This window comes from Oncorhynchus keta, chromosome 4 (assembly GCF_023373465.1).
Source record: "Oncorhynchus keta strain PuntledgeMale-10-30-2019 chromosome 4, Oket_V2, whole genome shotgun sequence".
NCBI classification, from domain to species: Eukaryota; Metazoa; Chordata; class Actinopteri; order Salmoniformes; family Salmonidae; genus Oncorhynchus; species Oncorhynchus keta.
Window position 1 is genome coordinate 65,221,802 of NC_068424.1, and position 18,532 is coordinate 65,240,333.

Below are 18,532 nucleotides of genomic sequence, written 5' to 3' on the forward strand. Positions count from 1 at the left end.
TGCTTCCCGACTCCCAGTGCACACGTTACATGTTGGCTGCTTTTCCTTCACTCTGCGGTCCAACTCATCCCAAACCATCTCAATTTGGTTGAGGTCAGGTGACTGGGGAGGTCAGGTCATCTGATGCAGCACTCCATCACTCTCTTTGGTCAAATAGCCCTTACACAACCTGGAGATGTGTTAGGTCATTGTCCTGTTGAAAAACAAATGATAGTCCAACTAAGCGCAAACCAGGTAGGATGGAGTATCTCTGCAGAAGACTGTGGTATCCATGCTGGTTAAGTGTGCCTTGAATTCTAAATAAATCATAGACAGTGTCACACTTTCTCCTCCATGCTTCACAGTGGGAACCACACATGCGGAGATCATCCGTTCACCTACTAGGTAGCCATTTGATTAGCTGTTCAGGAGTCTTGTGGCTTGGGAATAGAAGCTATTTAGGAGCTTCTTGGACCTGGACTTGGTGCTCTGGTACCGCTTGCCGTGCGGTAGCAGAGAGAACAGTCTATGACTAGGGTGGCTGGAGTCTTTGACAACTTTTAGGGCTTTCCTCTGACACCGCCTGGTATAGATGTCCTGGATTGCAGGAAGCTTGGCCCCAGTACTGTACTGGGCCGTACGCACAACCCTCTGTAGTGCTTTGTGGTCGGAGGCTGAGCAGTTGCCATACCAGGCAGTGATGCAAGCAGTCAATATGCTCTTGATGGTGCAGCTGTAAAACCTTTTGAGGATCTGAGGGGGGATAGGTTTTGTCATGCCCTCTTCATGACTGTCTTGGTGTTCTTGGACCATTTAAGTTTGTTGATGATGTGGACACCAAGGACATTTAAGCTCTCAACCTGCTCCACTACAGCCCTGTCGATGAGAATGGGGGCATGCTCGGTCCTCCTTTTCCTGTAGTCCACAATCATCTTCTTTGTCTTGATTACGTTGAGGGAGAGGTTGTTATCTTTGCACCACATGGTCAGAGCTCTGACCTCCTCCCTACAGGCTGTCTCATCGTTGTCAGTGATCAGGCCTACCACTGTTGTGTCATCAGCAAACTTAATGATGGTGTTGGAGTCATGCCTGGCCATGCAGTCATGGGTGAACAGGGAGTACAGTAGGGGGCTGAGCTCACACACCTGAGAGGCCCCCGTGTTGAGGATCAGCATGGCGGATGTGTTGTTACCTACCCTCACCACCTGGGGGCAGCCCATCAGGAAGTCCAGGATCCAGTTTCAGACGGAGGTGTTTTGTCCCAGGGTCCTTAGCTTAGTGATGAGCTTTGAGGGAACTATGGTGTTGAACTCTGATCTGTAGTCAATGAATAGCATTCTTACATAGGTGTTCCTTTTGTCCAGGTGTGAAAGGGTAGTGTGGAGTGCAATAGAGATTGCATTATCTGTGAATCTGTTCGTGCGGTATGCAAATTGGTGTGGGTCTAGGGTCTCTGGGATAATGGTGTTGATGTAAGCCATGACCAGCCTTTCAAAGCAATTCATGGCTACAGACATGAGCGCTATAGGTCGGTAGTCATTTAGGCAGGTTACCTTAGTGTTCTTGGCCACAGGAACTATGGTAGTCTGGTTGAAACATGTTGGTATTACAGACTCAGATAGGGAGAGGTTGAAAATGTCAGCGAAGACACTTGCCAGTTGGTCAGTGCATGCTCGAAGTACACGTCCTGGTAATTCCTCTGGCTCTGCGACCTTATGAATGCTGTTTGAAGGTCTTATTCACATCAGCTGTGGAGAGCGTGATCGCACAGTGGTACGGAACAGCTGATGCTCTCTTGCATGTTTCAGTGTTACTTGCCTCGAAGCGAGCATAGAAGTTATTTAGCTCGTCTGGTAGGTTCGTGTCACTGGGCAGCTCTCGGCTGTGCTCCCCTTTGGAGTCTGTAATAGTTTGTAAGCCCTGCCACATCCGACGAGCATCGGAGCCGGAGGACTACGATTCGATCTTAGTCCTGTATTGACTCTTTGCCTGTTTGATGGTTTGTTGGAGGGCATAGCGGGATTTCTTATCAGCTTCCGGGTTAGAGTCCCGCTCCTTGAAAGAGGCAGCTCTTCCCTTTAGCTCAGTGCGAATGTTGCCTGTAATCCATGGCTTCGGGTTGGGGTATGTACATACACAGTGGGGACAACATCCTCAATGCACTTATTGATAAAGCCAGTGACTGATGTGGTGTACTCCTCAATGCCATCGGAAGAATCCCGGAACAGTCTGTGCTAGCAAAGCTAGCAAAGCAGTTTAGAATCTGTTTCATCTGACCACTTTTTTATAGACAGAGTCACTGGTACTTCCTGCTTTAATTTTTGCTTGTAAGCAAAGAGCTTTGTACGCATCTCTGTGTGTGTAGTAAAGGTGATCTAGAACTTTTTCCCGCTGGTTGCGCATTTAACATGCTGATAAGTTTCCCTGCATTAAAGTCCCTGGCCACTAGGAGCTCCCCCTCTGGATAAGCATTTTCCTGTTTGCTAATTGTCACGCCCTGACCTTAGAGAGCCTTTTTATTCTCTATTTTGGTTAGGTCAGGGTGCGACTAGGGTGGGCATTCTAGTTTTGTTATTTCTATGTTGGCCAGGTATGGTTCCCAATCAGAGGCAGATTGGAGATCATATTTAGGAAGCCTTTTCCCACCTATTTGTTGTGGGATCTTGTTTGTGTATAGTTGCCTTTGTGTATAGTTGCCACAACTGGACCAAGCAGCGTGCCCGGGAGGACATGGCATCCTGGTCTTTGGAGGAGGTTGAGGAGAGAATATTCTGGACTTGGGAGGAAGTCTTGGCAAGACACGAAAGCCTGCCATGGGAGCAGTCGGAAGCAGCGAGGGAGGAACAACGATGACACTGGGGTTCGCGACCACGACGGAAGCCCGAGAGGATTTGGGTGGTTGGCGGAGCCAAGATGGGAACCAGAACCAACTCCCTGTACTCACCGTGTGGAGTTGGTCACCGTTCAGATGCCATGTTTTCCGGTTCTACGCACCGTGTCTCCAGTCCGCCTCCATAGACTGGTGCATTCTGTGCCAACCCCCCGCACTTGTTGTGCTAAAGTGGGTATCTGTTCAGGACGGGTTGTGCCGGCTCAGCGCTCCTGGTCTCCAGTACGCCTCCAGTGTCCAGGATATCCTGCGCCAGCTCTACGGTGCGCCTTCACAGCCTAGTGCGTCCTGTGCCAGCTCCCCGCATTTGCCGTGCGAAGGTGGTCCTTTGTCCAGGATGCGTTGTGCCAGCTCTACGCTCCAGACCTCCAGTGCGCCTCCACGGCCCTGTATATCCTGTCCCGGTCATACGTACTGTGTCTCCAGTGCGCCTTAACAGCCCAGTGCGTCCTGTGCTAGCTCCCCGCACTTGCTGTGCGAGGGTGGTCATTTGTCCAGGACGCATTGTGCCAGCTCTACGATCCAGACCTCCAGTGCGCCTCCACGGTCCAGTATATCCTGTGCCAGCTCCATGCACCCAGCCTCCAGTGCTTGTCTCCAGCCTGGTACGTCCTGTGCCAGCTCCACGCACAAATCCTCCAGTGATGATACATGGCACAAAGCCTCCAGTGATGATCCATGGCCCGAAGCCTCCAGTGATGATACATGGCCCGAAGCCTCCAGTGATTATCCATAGCCCGGAGCCTCCAGTGATGATCCATGGCCCGGAGCCTCCAGTGATGATCCATGGCCCGAAGCCTACAGTGATGATCCATGGCCTGAAGCCTCCAGTGATGATCCATGGCCTGAAGCCTCCAGTGATGATCCATGGCCCGGTGTCTCCAGTTATGATCCATAGCCCGGAGAGTCCAGTGACGATCCATGGCCCGGAGCCTCCAGAGACGATCCATGGCCCGGAGCCTCCAGCGGCGGTCGGCAGTCCAGAGCCTCCAGCAACGGTTGGCAGTCTAGAGCCTCCAACAACGGTCTGCGGTCCAGAGCCTCCAGCGACAGTCTGTAGTCCAGAGACTCTTGGCAAATGTTGGATACTTTGATGAATCTCAAATATAAAATCCATTTTGATTTGTTTAACACTTTTTTGGTAAACACATTATTCCATGTGTTGAATAGGTGTGTTCAAACTTTTGACTGGTACCGTATGTAAATGTAATATTTAAGTATTTCATTCTCAATAAATTTGCAATCATTTCTAAAAACATGTTTTCACTTTGTCATTATGTAATGAATTCAGACTGTAACACAACAAAATGTGGAACAGTGAAGGGGTATGAATACATTCTAATCTAGTTCCTCTATTGGTCTGGTTCATTGTTCTTCTGTACTTGTCTTCCTCAAAATTAAATGATAAATCAGATGTAAATGAGGGTCTTTGAAACATATTATTTGTAATATTGCTAATTGTGTTCAGACTCTTTCTGATGCTTTCATTTTTAACTATGCCTCCAGGACACAATGTGGACTATTCTATGCCTAAGGCTGCCTTCCAGGGGACCTAAACGATACAAGACGGGTTCTTTTCAACATTAATCCTTTGGTTCATGGTGAAAAGGTTGAGGTAAGATCAAAACGAACCGAGGTCACTTTACTTACCAGCTGTGATGGAGGCCAGACGAACGTAGTCGTAGTCTCTCTCCATGGCTTCATAAGGGTAACTCTCTACCAGGTTGAGTCCTGAGAGTATATGGAATGACACATTGCATGACACGGTAATGACACATTATCCCTTTGGAGCTAATGAACTGGATTCACGCTAGGATTGGATGGTATACCGTATATATACAGTATACAGGGGTATCTGGAATAAGCCATGGGATGGTTTGTCAATAACATTGAAACTATTTATTTAAAAAAATTTGGGGACATTTTAATATTTGTAGCTACTTTTTAAATAAATACCTGCAGTCAACTTGTGCAATAGGAGAGAAAGAACATTGTGTTCTTCATTTCACCAGTCATTATTATGAAGCTTACGGTAGTACCCAGTCACGTGGGGTTCAGACTAGAGACCGGAGCCTTGTGAGTTACTCACTGTTGTGCAGCATGCACCAGATGATATAATTAAGGTATAGAATTCTCTACTAAAAGTTTTCCATCTGGATATCGTAGAACTATTAAGTTAACTGTCTAAAATGTGCTAAATGCTCTTCAGTTGTGCATTTGGCATGCTAATTTAGTAGCTAGATAGCTATCTAGCTAAGTGGTTAGCTTCTTCCAACAGCAGAGAATCCCCTCCTGGATCAAGAGCCTTGCTGGCTAATATTTATTTGGTGCGTGCAGCAAACTGTGGGTAGCATGTTTGAGTTAATTGTATAGTTTAGGTCAGAAACTGTACAAAATATTCGCAATGCGCTCATTAACATTTAGTTAGCATTCTCTATGGGATTTTACATGTAGTTGTTGGCAATGCTAACCTTCGGATTACAGAGTATCAATGGGGTTTGAAAACAGGGCTGGTATTACTGAATATCCCGGTATAGCATAAGGTCAATATGAAGGCATGACACTCTGGATAATGGCCAAGGCTAATTCATACATTATTAATTTCCTGTAGTAGTTTACTAGCTCTCGTGCAGGTTAATACAGAATACCCCTCTCCAAGGACCTTCAGTCAATTGTTCCACAGTGACACCAGGTTTAGTGACTGATAGCTGACTGTTTGCCAGGCATCATGACTAAGCTGCATCAGCCACATTATGTTCTGTGTAGAGAGTTAAATCTGTAACCTGTGTTACATAATTGGACTTGGCCGTTGTCCCATCCAATACAAACGACCGAGCACTTGACTAAATTGCTCACCGTGTATGACAGACTGATGGAGACTCCAGTAGATGCTGAGGCAGTTCTTCTCCTTCTTCATGCCTCGCTTGCACTGGCAACCATGCAGGGGGCTGGAGAGCAGTGCCGACACTGCGTTGGCGCACTGGCTCCGGGCCCCGGGGCCCAGCTTCATGCTACCATTGCCCGCTACGCACTGACGCAGGGTCCGCAGACGTGGGCTGCAGGTCTCGTCGCTGGAGCACGAGTCCCCCGCCACCAGACAGTCTCTGCCTGCTGACAGAACTACCTGCAGGGCTACAGGTCAGAGGAGGGGAGTGGGAGGGTGGAGGGGAAGAAAGTTGAGAATAATTAAGATGTACTTTATAGATATGCTAAGAATAGGTCTTGAAGAAAAAAAAACGCACACCTATTTAGGCGAGGTGCTGGCTAGCGGAGTAGAAAACTTGAAAATAAAAGAGAGCCGCACACTCTAGGAGCTCAGATGCACATATGTAATTACCAACATTTCGACAGCCAAGCTGTCTTCATCAGGGTATAATCACTGGCCCTCGCTACATATTCGTCGCCAGACTCACTGGCTCCAGGTCATCTACAAGTCCATGCTAGGTAAAGCTCCGCCTTATCTCAGTTCATTGGTCACGATGGCAACACCCATCCGTAGCACGCGCTCCAGCAGGTGTATCTCACTGATCATCCCTAAAGCCAACACCTCATTTGGCCGCCTTTCGTTCCAGTACTCTGCTGCCTGTGACTGGAACGAATTGCAAAAATCGCTGAAGTTGGAGACTTTTATCTCCTTCACCAACTTCAAACATCTGCTATCTGAGCAGCTAACCGATCGCTGCAGCTGTACATAATCTATTGGTAAATAGCCCACCCATTTTTACCTACCTCATCCCCATCCTGTTTTTATTTATTTACTTTTCTGCTCTTTTGCACACCAACATCTCTACCTGTACATGACCATCTGATCATTTATCATCACTCCAGTGTTAATCTGCAAAATTGTAATTATTCGCCTACCTCCTCATGCCTTTTGCACACAATGTATATAGACTCCCCTTTTTTTCTACTGTGTTATTGACTTGTTAATTGTTTACTCCATGTGTAACTCTGTGTTGTCTGTTCACACTGCTATGCTTTATCTTGGCCAGGTCGCAGTTGCAAATGAGAACTTGTTCTCAACTAGCCTACCTGGTTAAATAAAGGTGAAATTAAAAAATGTTTTAAAATAACACTGCGGGATGACTCGTTTATCTAGTGTCAAAAGACACAGGTGTCTGTAATCATGGCCAAGAGTGGCCTAATATCATTGGTTAATTATCAAATATTAAAATGTCATACAAAGAACAGCATACAAACAACAAATGGATAGCATACGATCATAAATGAATTTGACTACACAAGCTTACAAACAATGACAAAGTCACAATAATCACAAGAATGGCTTCTTGGAGCAGGCCACTCGATTTCGTTGAGTGGTCGACTGTATTACCACCGGAACCCTTTCTCTGTTGGTCTACTGTATTACCACCAGAACCCTTTATCTGTTGGTCTATTGCCACTGGAACCCTTTTTCTGTTGGTTTATTACCAGTGGAACCATTCCTCTGTTGGTCTACTGTATTATCACCAGTACCCATACTCTGTTTGAATACTGTATTGCCATCGGAAGCCTTTCTCCATTGGTCTATTACCACCGGAACCCTTTCTCTGTTGTGCAAGTGTATTACCAACAGAACCCTTTCTCTGTTGGTCTACTGTATTACCACGGGAACCCTTTCTCTGTTGGTAAAATTACCACTGAAATCCTTTCTCTGTTGGTCTATTACCACCGGAACCCTTTCTCTGTTGAGCTACTGTATTAACCTCTTAAGACTCTAGGGGCAGTATTTCATTTTTGGATAAAAAGACGTGCCAGTTTTAAGCGCAATATTTTGTCACGAAAAGATGCTCGACTATGCATGGAATTGATAGCTTTGGAAAGAAAACACTCTCACGTTTCCAGAACTGCAAAGATTTTCACTGTGAGTGCCCTAGAACAAAAGCTTCAGGCAAAACCAAGATGTTTCTGCAACCAGGAAATGAACAGGATTTCTGAGGCTACGTTTTGCATTATCTCCTTATATGGCTGTGAATGCGACAGGAATGAGCCTACCCTTTCTATCATTTCCCCAAGGGGTCTGGAGCATTGTGACGTATTTGCAGGCATATCATTGGAAGATTGACCATAAGAGACTACATTTGCCAAGTGTCCGCACGGTGTCCTGCGTGGAAATTTGTGCGCAAAACTCAGCTGCTGGTATTTTTCCATGGGATTCTGAGAAAAACCATGCTTCCACGAACAGCATATCAATGAAGAGATATTTGACAAAACACCTTGAGGATTTATTTCAAACAACGTTTGCCATGTTTCGGTCGATATTATGGAGTTAATTCGGAAAAAAGTTTGACTGAATTTTCGGTTCGTTTCGGTAGCCAAATGTGTAGTAACAAAACGGAGCGATTTGTCCTACACAAAGAATCTTTCAGGAAAAACTGGACATCTGCTATGTAACTGAGAGTCTCCTCATTGAAACATCTGAAGTTCTTTTTAAGTTCTGAAATTATTTTATTTGATTCCTTTGCTGGTTTTTGTGAATATGTTGCGTGCTAAATGCTACGCTAAATGCTAAGCTAGCCATCAACACTCTTACACAAATTATTGATTTTCTATGGTTCAAAAGCATATTTTGAAAATCTGAGATGACAGTGTTGTTAAGAAAAGGCTAAGCTTGAGAGCAGGCATATTTATTTCATTTCATTTGCGATTTTTAGAAATCGTTAACGTTGCGTTATGGTAATGAGCTTGAGGCTGTAGTCACGATACCGGATCCGGCATGGCTCGGCGCAAGAGGTTAACAGCAGAAGTCTTTTGCTATTGGTCTTCTGTATTACCACCAGAACCCCTTCATTGTTGGTCTATTACCACTGAAACCCTTTCTCTGTTGGTCTACTGTATTGCCACGAAACCCTTTCGTTAACTTCTTGCGTCGAGCCATCCCGGATCCGGGATCGTGACTACAGCCTCAAGCCCTTTACCATAACGCAACGTTAACTATTCATGAAAATCGCAAATGAAATGAAATCAATTAGCTAGCTCTCAAGCTTAGCCTTTTGTTAACAACACTGTCATCTCAGATTTTCAAAATTGTGCTTCTCAACCATAGCAAAACAAGCATTTATGTAACAGTATTGATAGCTATTCATAGCTATCGTAGCATTTAGCGTTAGCATTCAGCAGGCAACATTTTCACAAAAAACAGAAAAGCATTCAAATAAAATAATTTACCTTTGAAGAACTTCGGATGTTTTCAATAAGGAGACTCTCAGTTAGATAGCAAATGTTCCGTGTTTACAAAAATATTATTTGTGTTGACAAATCGCTCCGTTTTCTTCATCACGTTTGGGTAAGAAAAAAAACAAAAATTAAGTTATTAAAACGCAAACTTTTTTCCAAATTAACTCCATAATATCGACAGAAACATGGCAAACAATGTTTAGAATCAATCCTCAAGGTGTTTTTCACATATCTATCGACGATAAATCCTTCATGGCAGTTGACTTTCTCTTCTGAAGAAATGGAATACCTGGAGATTACGCAATAATTTCGACACAGCACACCGGGCCGACACCTGGTAAATGTAGTCTCTTATGGTCAATCTTCCAATGATATGCCTACAAATACATCACAATGCTGCAGACACCTTGGAGAAACGACAGAAAGGGCAGGCTCATTCCTGGCACATTCACAGCCATATAAGGAGACATTGGAACACAGCGCCTTCAGAATCTGGGGAATTTCCTGTATGAAACTTCATCTTGGTTTCGCCTGTAGCATTAGTTCTGGGGCACTCACAGATAATATCTTTGCAGTTTTGGAAACGTCAGAGTCTTTCCAAAGCTGTCAATTACATGCATAGTCGAGCATCTTTTCCTGACAGAATATCTTGTTTAAAACGGGAACGTTTTTTATCCAAAAATTAAAAGAGCGCCTCCTATCTCGAAGAAGTTAATGGTCTATTACCACTGAAACCCTTTCTCTGTTTGTCTACTGTATTACCAGCGAACCCTTTCTCTGTTGGTCTACTGTATTACCACCAAACCCCTTTCTCTGTTTGTCTACTGTCTTACCACCGGAACCCTTTATCTGTTGGTCTATTACCACCAGAACCCGTTATCTGTTGGACTACTGTATTATCACCGGAACTCTGTCTCTGTTGTCTATTACCACCGGAATCTATCCTCTGTTGGTCTCCTGTATAATCAGTGGAAATATTTCTCTGTTGGTCTACTGTATTACCACCGGAACCCTTTCTCTGTTGGTCTACTGTATGACCATCAGACCCCTTTCTCTGTTGGTCTAGTGTATTACCACCGGAACCCTTTATCTGTTGGTCTATTAACACCAGAAACCTTTCTCTGTTGGTCTACTGTATTACCAATGGAACCCTTTCTCTTTTGGTCTATTACAACCGGAACCATTTCTCTGTTAGATTACTGTAATACCACCGGAACCCTTTCTCTGTTGGTCTATTACCACCAGAACCCTTTCTCTGTTTGATTACTGTATTACCAGCGGAAACCCTTTCTCTGTTGGTCTATTACCCCTGGAACCCTTTCTCTGTTTGTCTATTACCACCGGAACCGTTTCTCTGTTGGTAAATTACCACGGCAACCCATTCTCTGTTGGTCTACTGTATTACCAGTGGAACCAATTCACTGTTGGTCTACTGTACTACCACCGGAACCATTTCTCTATTGGTCTATTACCACTGCTGGTAATACAGTTAACAAACAGAGAAAGGGTTCCGGTGGTATTAGACCAACAGAGAAAGAGTTCTGGTGGTAATAGACCAACAGATACAGGGTTCCGGTGGTAAGACAGTAGACCAACAGAGAAAGGGTTCGCTGGTAATACAGTAGACCAACAGAGAAAGGGTTCCGATGGAAGTAGACCAACAGTGAAAGTGTTCCTGTGGTAGTACAGTTGAACAACAGAGAAAGGCTTCTGCTGGTAATACAGTAGACCAATAGAGAAAGGGTTCTGGTGGTACTAGACATAACACAGAACCTGTTCCGGTGGCAAGACAGTAGACCAACAGATAAAGGGTTCCGCTGGTAATACAGTAGACCAATAGAGAAAGACTTCCGGTGGTAATAGAACAACAAAGAAAGGGTTCCGCTGGTATTGCAGTAGACCATCAGATAAAGGGTTCCGCTGGTAATACAGTAGACCAATAGAGAAAGAGTTCCGGTGGTAATAGACCAACAGAGAAAGGCTCCCGTTGTTAATTCAGTAGAGCAACAGGGAAAGGGTTCTGGTGGTAATAGATCAACAGAATAAGGCTTCCGGTGTTAATATAGCAGACCAACAGTGAAAGGGTTCCACTGGTAATAGAGAATACCAACAGAGATAGGGTTTCACCAGTAATTTACCAACAGAGAACGGGTTCCGGTGATAATACAGTAGACCAACAGAGAAAGGGTTCCACTGGTAATACAGTTAACAAACAGAGAAAGGGTTCCGGTGGTATTACACCAACAGAGAAAGAGTTCTGGTGGTAATAGACCAACATAGAAAGGGTTCCGGTGGTAATACAGTAGACCAAAAGAGAAAGGGTTCCGGTTATATTACAGTAGACCAACAGAGAAAGGGTTCCGCTGGTAATACAGTAGCCCAACACTGAAAGGGTTCCGGTGGCAATACAGTAGACCAACAGATAAAGGGTTCCGGTGGTAATAGACCAACAGAGAAAGGCTCCCGTTGTTAATCCAGTAGAGCAACAGAGGAAGGGTTCTGGTGGTAATAGATCAACAGAATAAGGCTTCCGGTGTTACTACATGAGACCAACAGAGGAAGTGTTACCACAGGAATCCTTTCTCTGTTAGTATTACCCTTTCTCTGTTGGTCTACGGGGCGGAAGGGTAGCCTAGTTTTTAGAGCGTTGGACTAGTAACCGGAAGGTTGCAAGTTCAAACCCCCGAGCTGACAAGGTACAAATCTGTCTTTCTGCTCCTGAACAGGCAGTTAACCCACTGTTTCTAGGCCGTCATTGAAAATAAGAATTTGTTCTGAACTGACTTGCCTGGTTAAATAAAGGTTAAAAAAATAAAATAAAAAATAACGGGAACCCTTTCTCGGTTGGTCTACTATATTATCACCGGAACCCGTTCTCTGTTGGTAAATTACCACTGAAACCCTATCTCTGTTGGTCGACTGTACTACCAGCGGAGCCCATTCTCTGTTTGTCTAAAACCACCAGAACCCTTTCTCTGTTTGTTAACTATATTACCAGTGGAACCCTTTCACTGTTGGTGTTCTATATTAACACCGGAACCATATCTCTGTTGGTCTATTACCACCGGAACCCTTTCTCTGTTGGTCTACTGTATTACCAACATAACCCATTCTCTGTTGTTCTACTGTACTACCACCGGAAGGCTTTCTCTGTTGGTCTATTACATCCGTAACCCTTTCTCTGTTGGTCTACTGTATTACCAGCAGAACCCTTTCTCTGTTGGTCTTCTGCAATACCAACATGACCCATTCTCTGTTGTTCTACTGTACGACCACCGGAAGGCTTTCTCTGTTGGTCTATTACATCCGTAACCCTTTCTCTGTATGTCTACTGTATTACCAGTGGAACCTTTTCTCTGTTGGTCTACTGTATTACCACCGGAAACCATTCTCTGTTGGTCTATTACCACAAGAACCATTTGTCTGTTGGTCGACTGTACTACCACCGGAACGATTTCTCTGTTGGTCTACTGTATTACCAGCAGAACCCTTTCTCTGTTTGTCTGCTGTATTACCAGCGGAACCATGTCTCTGTTGGCCTAATACACCCGGAACAATTTTCTGTGGGTTTACTGTATTACCACAGGAACCCTTTCTCTGTTGGTTTACAGTATTATCACCGGAACCCATTCTCTGTTGATCGTCTGTACTACCAGCGGAGCCCTTTCTCTGTTGGTTTACTGTAATACCAGCAGCACCTTTCTCTGTTGGTCTACTGGATTACCAGTGGAACCCTTTATCTGTTGGTCTACTGTATTGCCACCGGAACACTTTCTCTGTTTGTCTAGTACCAATGGAACCCTTTCTATGTTGGGCTACTGTGTTACCAGCGGAACACCTTCTCTGTTGGTCTACTGTATTACCAGCGGAACCATTTCTATGTTGGTCTATTACCACCTGAACCCTTTCTCTGTTGATCTACTGTAATACCAGTGGAACCATGTCTCTATTGGTCTACTGTATTACCACAAGAACACATTCTCTGTTGGTCTACTGGATTACCAGTGGAACCCTTTCTATGTTGGGCTACTGTGTTACCAGCGGAACACTTTCTCTGTCGGTCTACCGTATTACCAGCGGAACCCTTTCTCTGTATGTCTACTGTATTACCACCAGATTCCCTTCTCTGTTGGTCTACTGTATTACCAGCGGAACCATTTCTGTGTTGGTCTATTACCACCTGAACCCTTTCTCTGTTGGTCTACTGTAAAACCAGTGGAACCATGTTTCTATTGGTCTATTGGTATTACCACAGGAACGATTTCTCTGCTGGTCTATTACCACCAGAACCCTTTTCTGTTGGTTTACTGTATTACCACAGGAACACTATCTCTGTTGGTTTACAGTATTACCAGCGGAACCCTTTCTCCGTTGGTATACTGTATTAACACAGGAACGCTTTCTCTGTGGGGCTCATGTAGCAACACCGGAAGCCTTATTCTGTTGGTCTATTACCACCAGAACCCCTTCTCTGTTGCTCTACTGGATTAACACCGGAACCCTTTCTCTGTATGTCTACTGTATTACCACCAGATTCCCTTCTCTGTTGGTCTACTGTACTACCAGCGGAACCCTTTCTCTGTATGTCTACTGTATTACCACCAGATTCCCTTCTCTGTTGGTCTACTGTACTACCAGCGGAACCCTTTCTCTGTATGTCTACTGTATTACCACCAGATTCCCTTCTCTGTTGGTCTACTGTAAAACCATGGGAACCATGTCTCTATTGGTCTACTGTATTACCACAGGAACTATTTCTCTGCTGGTCTATTACCACCAGAACCATTTTCTGTTGGTTTACTGTATTACCACAGGAACACTATCTCTGTTGGTTTACAGTATTACCAGCGGAACCCTTTCTCCGTTGGTATACTGTATTAACACAGGAACGCTTTCTCTGTTGGTCTCATGGAGTAACACCGGAAGCCTTTCTCTGTTGGTCTATTACCACCATAACCCCTTCTCTATTGCTCTACTGGATTAACACCGGGAGCCTTTCTCTGTTGGTCCACTGTACTATCAGCAGAACCCATTCTCTGTTTGTCTGCTGTAATACCACCGAACCCTTTCTCTGTTGGTCTATTACCACCGTAACCATTTCTCTGTTGGTCTATTACCACCAGAACCCTTTCTCTGTTGGACCACTGTACTATCAGCAGAACCCATTCTCTGTTTGTCTGCTGTATTACCACCGGAACCCTTTCTCTGTTGGTCTACTGTATTACCAGTGGAACGCCTTCTCTGTTGGTCTACTGTACAACGAGGGGAACCCTTTCTCTGTATGTCTACTGCATCACACCCAGAACCCTTTCTATGTTGGTCTATTACCACCTGAACCCTTTCTCTATTGGTCTACTGTATTACCATCGGAACACTTTCTCTGTTGCTCTATTTGATTAACACCGGGAGCCTTTCTCTGTTGGTCTAGTACCACCAGAACCATGTCTCTATTGGTTTACTGCATTACCACAGGAACACTATCTCTGTTGGATTACAGTATTACCATCGGAACACTTTCTCTGCTCGTCTATTACCACCAGAACCCTTTTCTGTTGGTTTACTGTATTACCACCAGAACCCTTTCTCTGTTGCTCTATTGGATTAACACCGGGAGCCTTTCTTTGTTGGCCTATTACCACCAGAACCCCTTCTCTGTTGCTCTATTGGATTAACACCTGTTGGGAGCCTTTCTTTGTTGGTCTATTTCCACCGGAATGCCTTCTCTGTTGGTCTATTTCCACCGGAATGCCTTCTCTGTTGGTCTACTGTATTACCAGCGGAACCTTTTCTCTGTTGGTCTACTGTATAACCAGGGGAACCCTTTCTCTGTATGTCTACTGCATCACCACCAGAACCCTTTCTATGTTGGGCTACTGTATTACCAGCGGAACCATTTATCTGTTGGTCTACTATCTTGCCACCGGAACAGTTTCTGTGTTGGTCTAGTACCACCAGAACCATGTCTCTATTGGTCTACTCTATTACCACAGGAACACTTTCTCTGTTGGTCTATTACCACCAGAACCCTTTTCTGTTGGTTTACAGTATTACCAGCGGAACCCTTTCTCCGTTGGTATACTGTATAAACACAGGAACGCTTTCTCCGTTGGTCTCATGTAGTAACACCGGAAGCCTTATTCTGTTGGTCTATGACCACCAGAACCCCTTCTCTGTTGCTCTACTGGATTAACACCGGGAGCCTTTCTCTGTTGGTCTATTACCACCAGAACCCCTTCTCTGTTGCTCTACTGGATTAACACCGGGAGCCTTTCTGTTGGTCTATTACCACCGGAAACATTTCTCTGTTGGTCCACTGTACTATTAGTGGAACCCATTCTCTTTTTGTCTGCTGTAAATACCACCGTAACCCTTTCTCTTTTGGTCTATTTCCACCGGAACGCCTTCTCTGTTGGTCTACTGTAAAACCATGGGAACCATGTCTCTATTGGTCTACTGTATTACCACAGGAACTATTTCTCTGCTGGTCTATTACCACCAGAACCATTTTCTGTTGGTTTACTGTATTACCACAGGAACACTATCTCTGTTGGTTTACAGTATTACCAGCGGAACCCTTTCTCCGTTGGTATACTGTATTAACACAGGAACGCTTTCTCTGTTGGTCTCATGGAGTAACACCGGAAGCCTTTCTCTGTTGGTCTATTACCACCATAACCCCTTCTCTATTGCTCTACTGGATTAACACCGGGAGCCTTTCTCTGTTGGTCCACTGTACTATCAGCAGAACCCATTCTCTGTTTGTCTGCTGTAATACCACCGAACCCTTTCTCTGTTGGTCTATTACCACCGTAACCATTTCTCTGTTGGTCTATTACCACCAGAACCCTTTCTCTGTTGGACCACTGTACTATCAGCAGAACCCATTCTCTGTTTGTCTGCTGTATTACCACCGGAACCCTTTCTCTGTTGGTCTACTGTATTACCAGTGGAACGCCTTCTCTGTTGGTCTACTGTACAACGAGGGGAACCCTTTCTCTGTATGTCTACTGCATCACACCCAGAACCCTTTCTATGTTGGTCTATTACCACCTGAACCCTTTCTCTATTGGTTTACTGTATTACCACCAGAACCCTTTCTCTGTTGCTCTATTGGATTAACACCGGGAGCCTTTCTCTGTTGGTCTAGTACCACCAGAACCATGTCTCTATTGGTTTACTGCATTACCACAGGAACGTTATCTTTGTTGGATTACAGTATTACCATCGGAACACTTTCTCTGCTCGTCTATTACCACCAGAACCCTTTTCTGTTGGTTTACTGTATTACCACCAGAACCCTTTCTCTGTTGCTCTATTGGATTAACACTGGGAGCCTTTCTCTGTTGGTCTATTACCACCAGAACCCCTTCTCTGTTGCTCTATTGGATTAACACCGGGAGCCTTTCTTTGTTGGCCTATTACCACCGGAATGCCTTCTCTGTTGGTCTATTACCACCGGAATGCCTTCTCTGTTGGTCTACTGTATTACCAGCGGAACCTTTTCTCTGTTGGTCTACTGTATAACCAGGGAACCCTTTCTCTGTATGTCTACTGCATCACCACCAGAACCCTTTCTATGTTGGGCTACTGTATTACCAGCGGAACCATTTATCTGTTGGTCTACTATCTTGCCACCGGAACAGTTTCTGTGTTGGTCTAGTACCACCAGAACCATGTCTCTATTGGTCTACTCTATTACCACAGGAACACTTTCTCTGTTGGTCTATTACCACCAGAACCCTTTTCTGTTGGTTTACAGTATTACCAGCGGAACCCTTTCTCCGTTGGTATACTGTATAAACACAGGAACGCTTTCTCTGTTGGTCTCATGTAGTAACACCGGAAGCCTTATTCTGTTGGTCTATGACCACCAGAACCCCTTCTCTGTTGCTCTACTGGATTAACACCGGGAGCCTTTCTCTGTTGGTCTATTACCACCAGAACCCCTTCTCTGTTGCTCTACTGGATTAACACCGGGAGCCTTTCTGTTGGTCTATTACCACCGGAAACATTTCTCTGTTGGTCCACTGTACTATTAGTGGAACCCATTCTCTTTTTGTCTGCTGTAAATACCACCGTAACCCTTTCTCTTTTGGTCTATTTCCACCGGAACGCCTTCTCTGTTGGTCTACTGTAAAACCATGGGAACCATGTCTCTATTGGTCTACTGTATTACCACAGGAACTATTTCTCTGCTGGTCTATTACCACCAGAACCATTTCTCTGTTGGTCTACTGTATTACCAGCGGAACCATTTCTGTGTTGGTCTATTACCACCTGAACCCTTTCTCTGTTGGTCTACTGTAAAACCAGTGGAACCATGTTTCTATTGGTCTATTGGTATTACCACAGGAACGATTTCTCTGCTGGTCTATTACCACCAGAACCCTTTTCTGTTGGTTTACTGTATTACCACAGGAACACTATCTCTGTTGGTTTACAGTATTACCAGCGGAACCCTTTCTCCGTTGGTATACTGTATTAACACAGGAACGCTTTCTCTGTGGGGCTCATGTAGCAACACCGGAAGCCTTATTCTGTTGGTCTATTACCACCAGAACCCCTTCTCTGTTGCTCTACTGGATTAACACCGGAACCCTTTCTCTGTATGTCTACTGTATTACCACCAGATTCCCTTCTCTGTTGGTCTACTGTACTACCAGCGGAACCCTTTCTCTGTATGTCTACTGTATTACCACCAGATTCCCTTCTCTGTTGGTCTACTGTACTACCAGCGGAACCCTTTCTCTGTATGTCTACTGTATTACCACCAGATTCCCTTCTCTGTTGGTCTACTGTAAAACCATGGGAACCATGTCTCTATTGGTCTACTGTATTACCACAGGAACTATTTCTCTGCTGGTCTATTACCACCAGAACCATTTTCTGTTGGTTTACTGTATTACCACAGGAACACTATCTCTGTTGGTTTACAGTATTACCAGCGGAACCCTTTCTCCGTTGGTATACTGTATTAACACAGGAACGCTTTCTCTGTTGGTCTCATGGAGTAACACCGGAAGCCTTTCTCTGTTGGTCTATTACCACCATAACCCCTTCTCTATTGCTCTACTGGATTAACACCGGGAGCCTTTCTGTTGGTCTATTACCACCGGAACCCTTTCTCTGTTGGTCCACTGTACTATCAGCAGAACCCATTCTCTGTTTGTCTGCTGTATTACCACCGGAACCCTTTCTCTGTTGGTCTATTACCACCGTAACCATTTCTCTGTTGGTCTATTACCACCAGAACCCTTTCTCTGTTGGTCCACTGTACTATCAGCGGAACCCATTCTCTGTTTGTCTGCTGTAATACCACCGGAACGCCTTCTCTGTTGGTCTACTGTACAACGAGGGGAACCCTTTCTCTGTATGTCTACTGCATCACACCCAGAACCCTTTCTATGTTGGTCTATTACCACCTGAACCCTTTCTCTATTGGTCTACTGTATTACCATCGGAACACTTTCTCTGTTGCTCTATTTG

At 44.8% G+C, this 18,532-nt stretch overlaps 1 protein-coding gene across 1 annotated transcript in view; it reads right to left on the bottom strand.

Annotated features, from left to right (window-relative positions):
- LOC118380694 (GDNF family receptor alpha-4-like) overlaps window positions 1–18,532 on the bottom strand; it is a 70,169-nt gene that overhangs the window by 7,854 nt on the left and 43,783 nt on the right. Inside the window, exons 2-3 of the mRNA XM_035767677.2 lie at window positions 5,726–6,001; window positions 4,520–4,600 (exon numbers count right to left, since the gene is read on the bottom strand). Coding sequence (XP_035623570.1) covers window positions 4,520–4,600; window positions 5,726–6,001 — 357 coding nt within the window. The remainder of the gene's footprint in view (window positions 1–4,519; window positions 4,601–5,725; window positions 6,002–18,532) is intronic.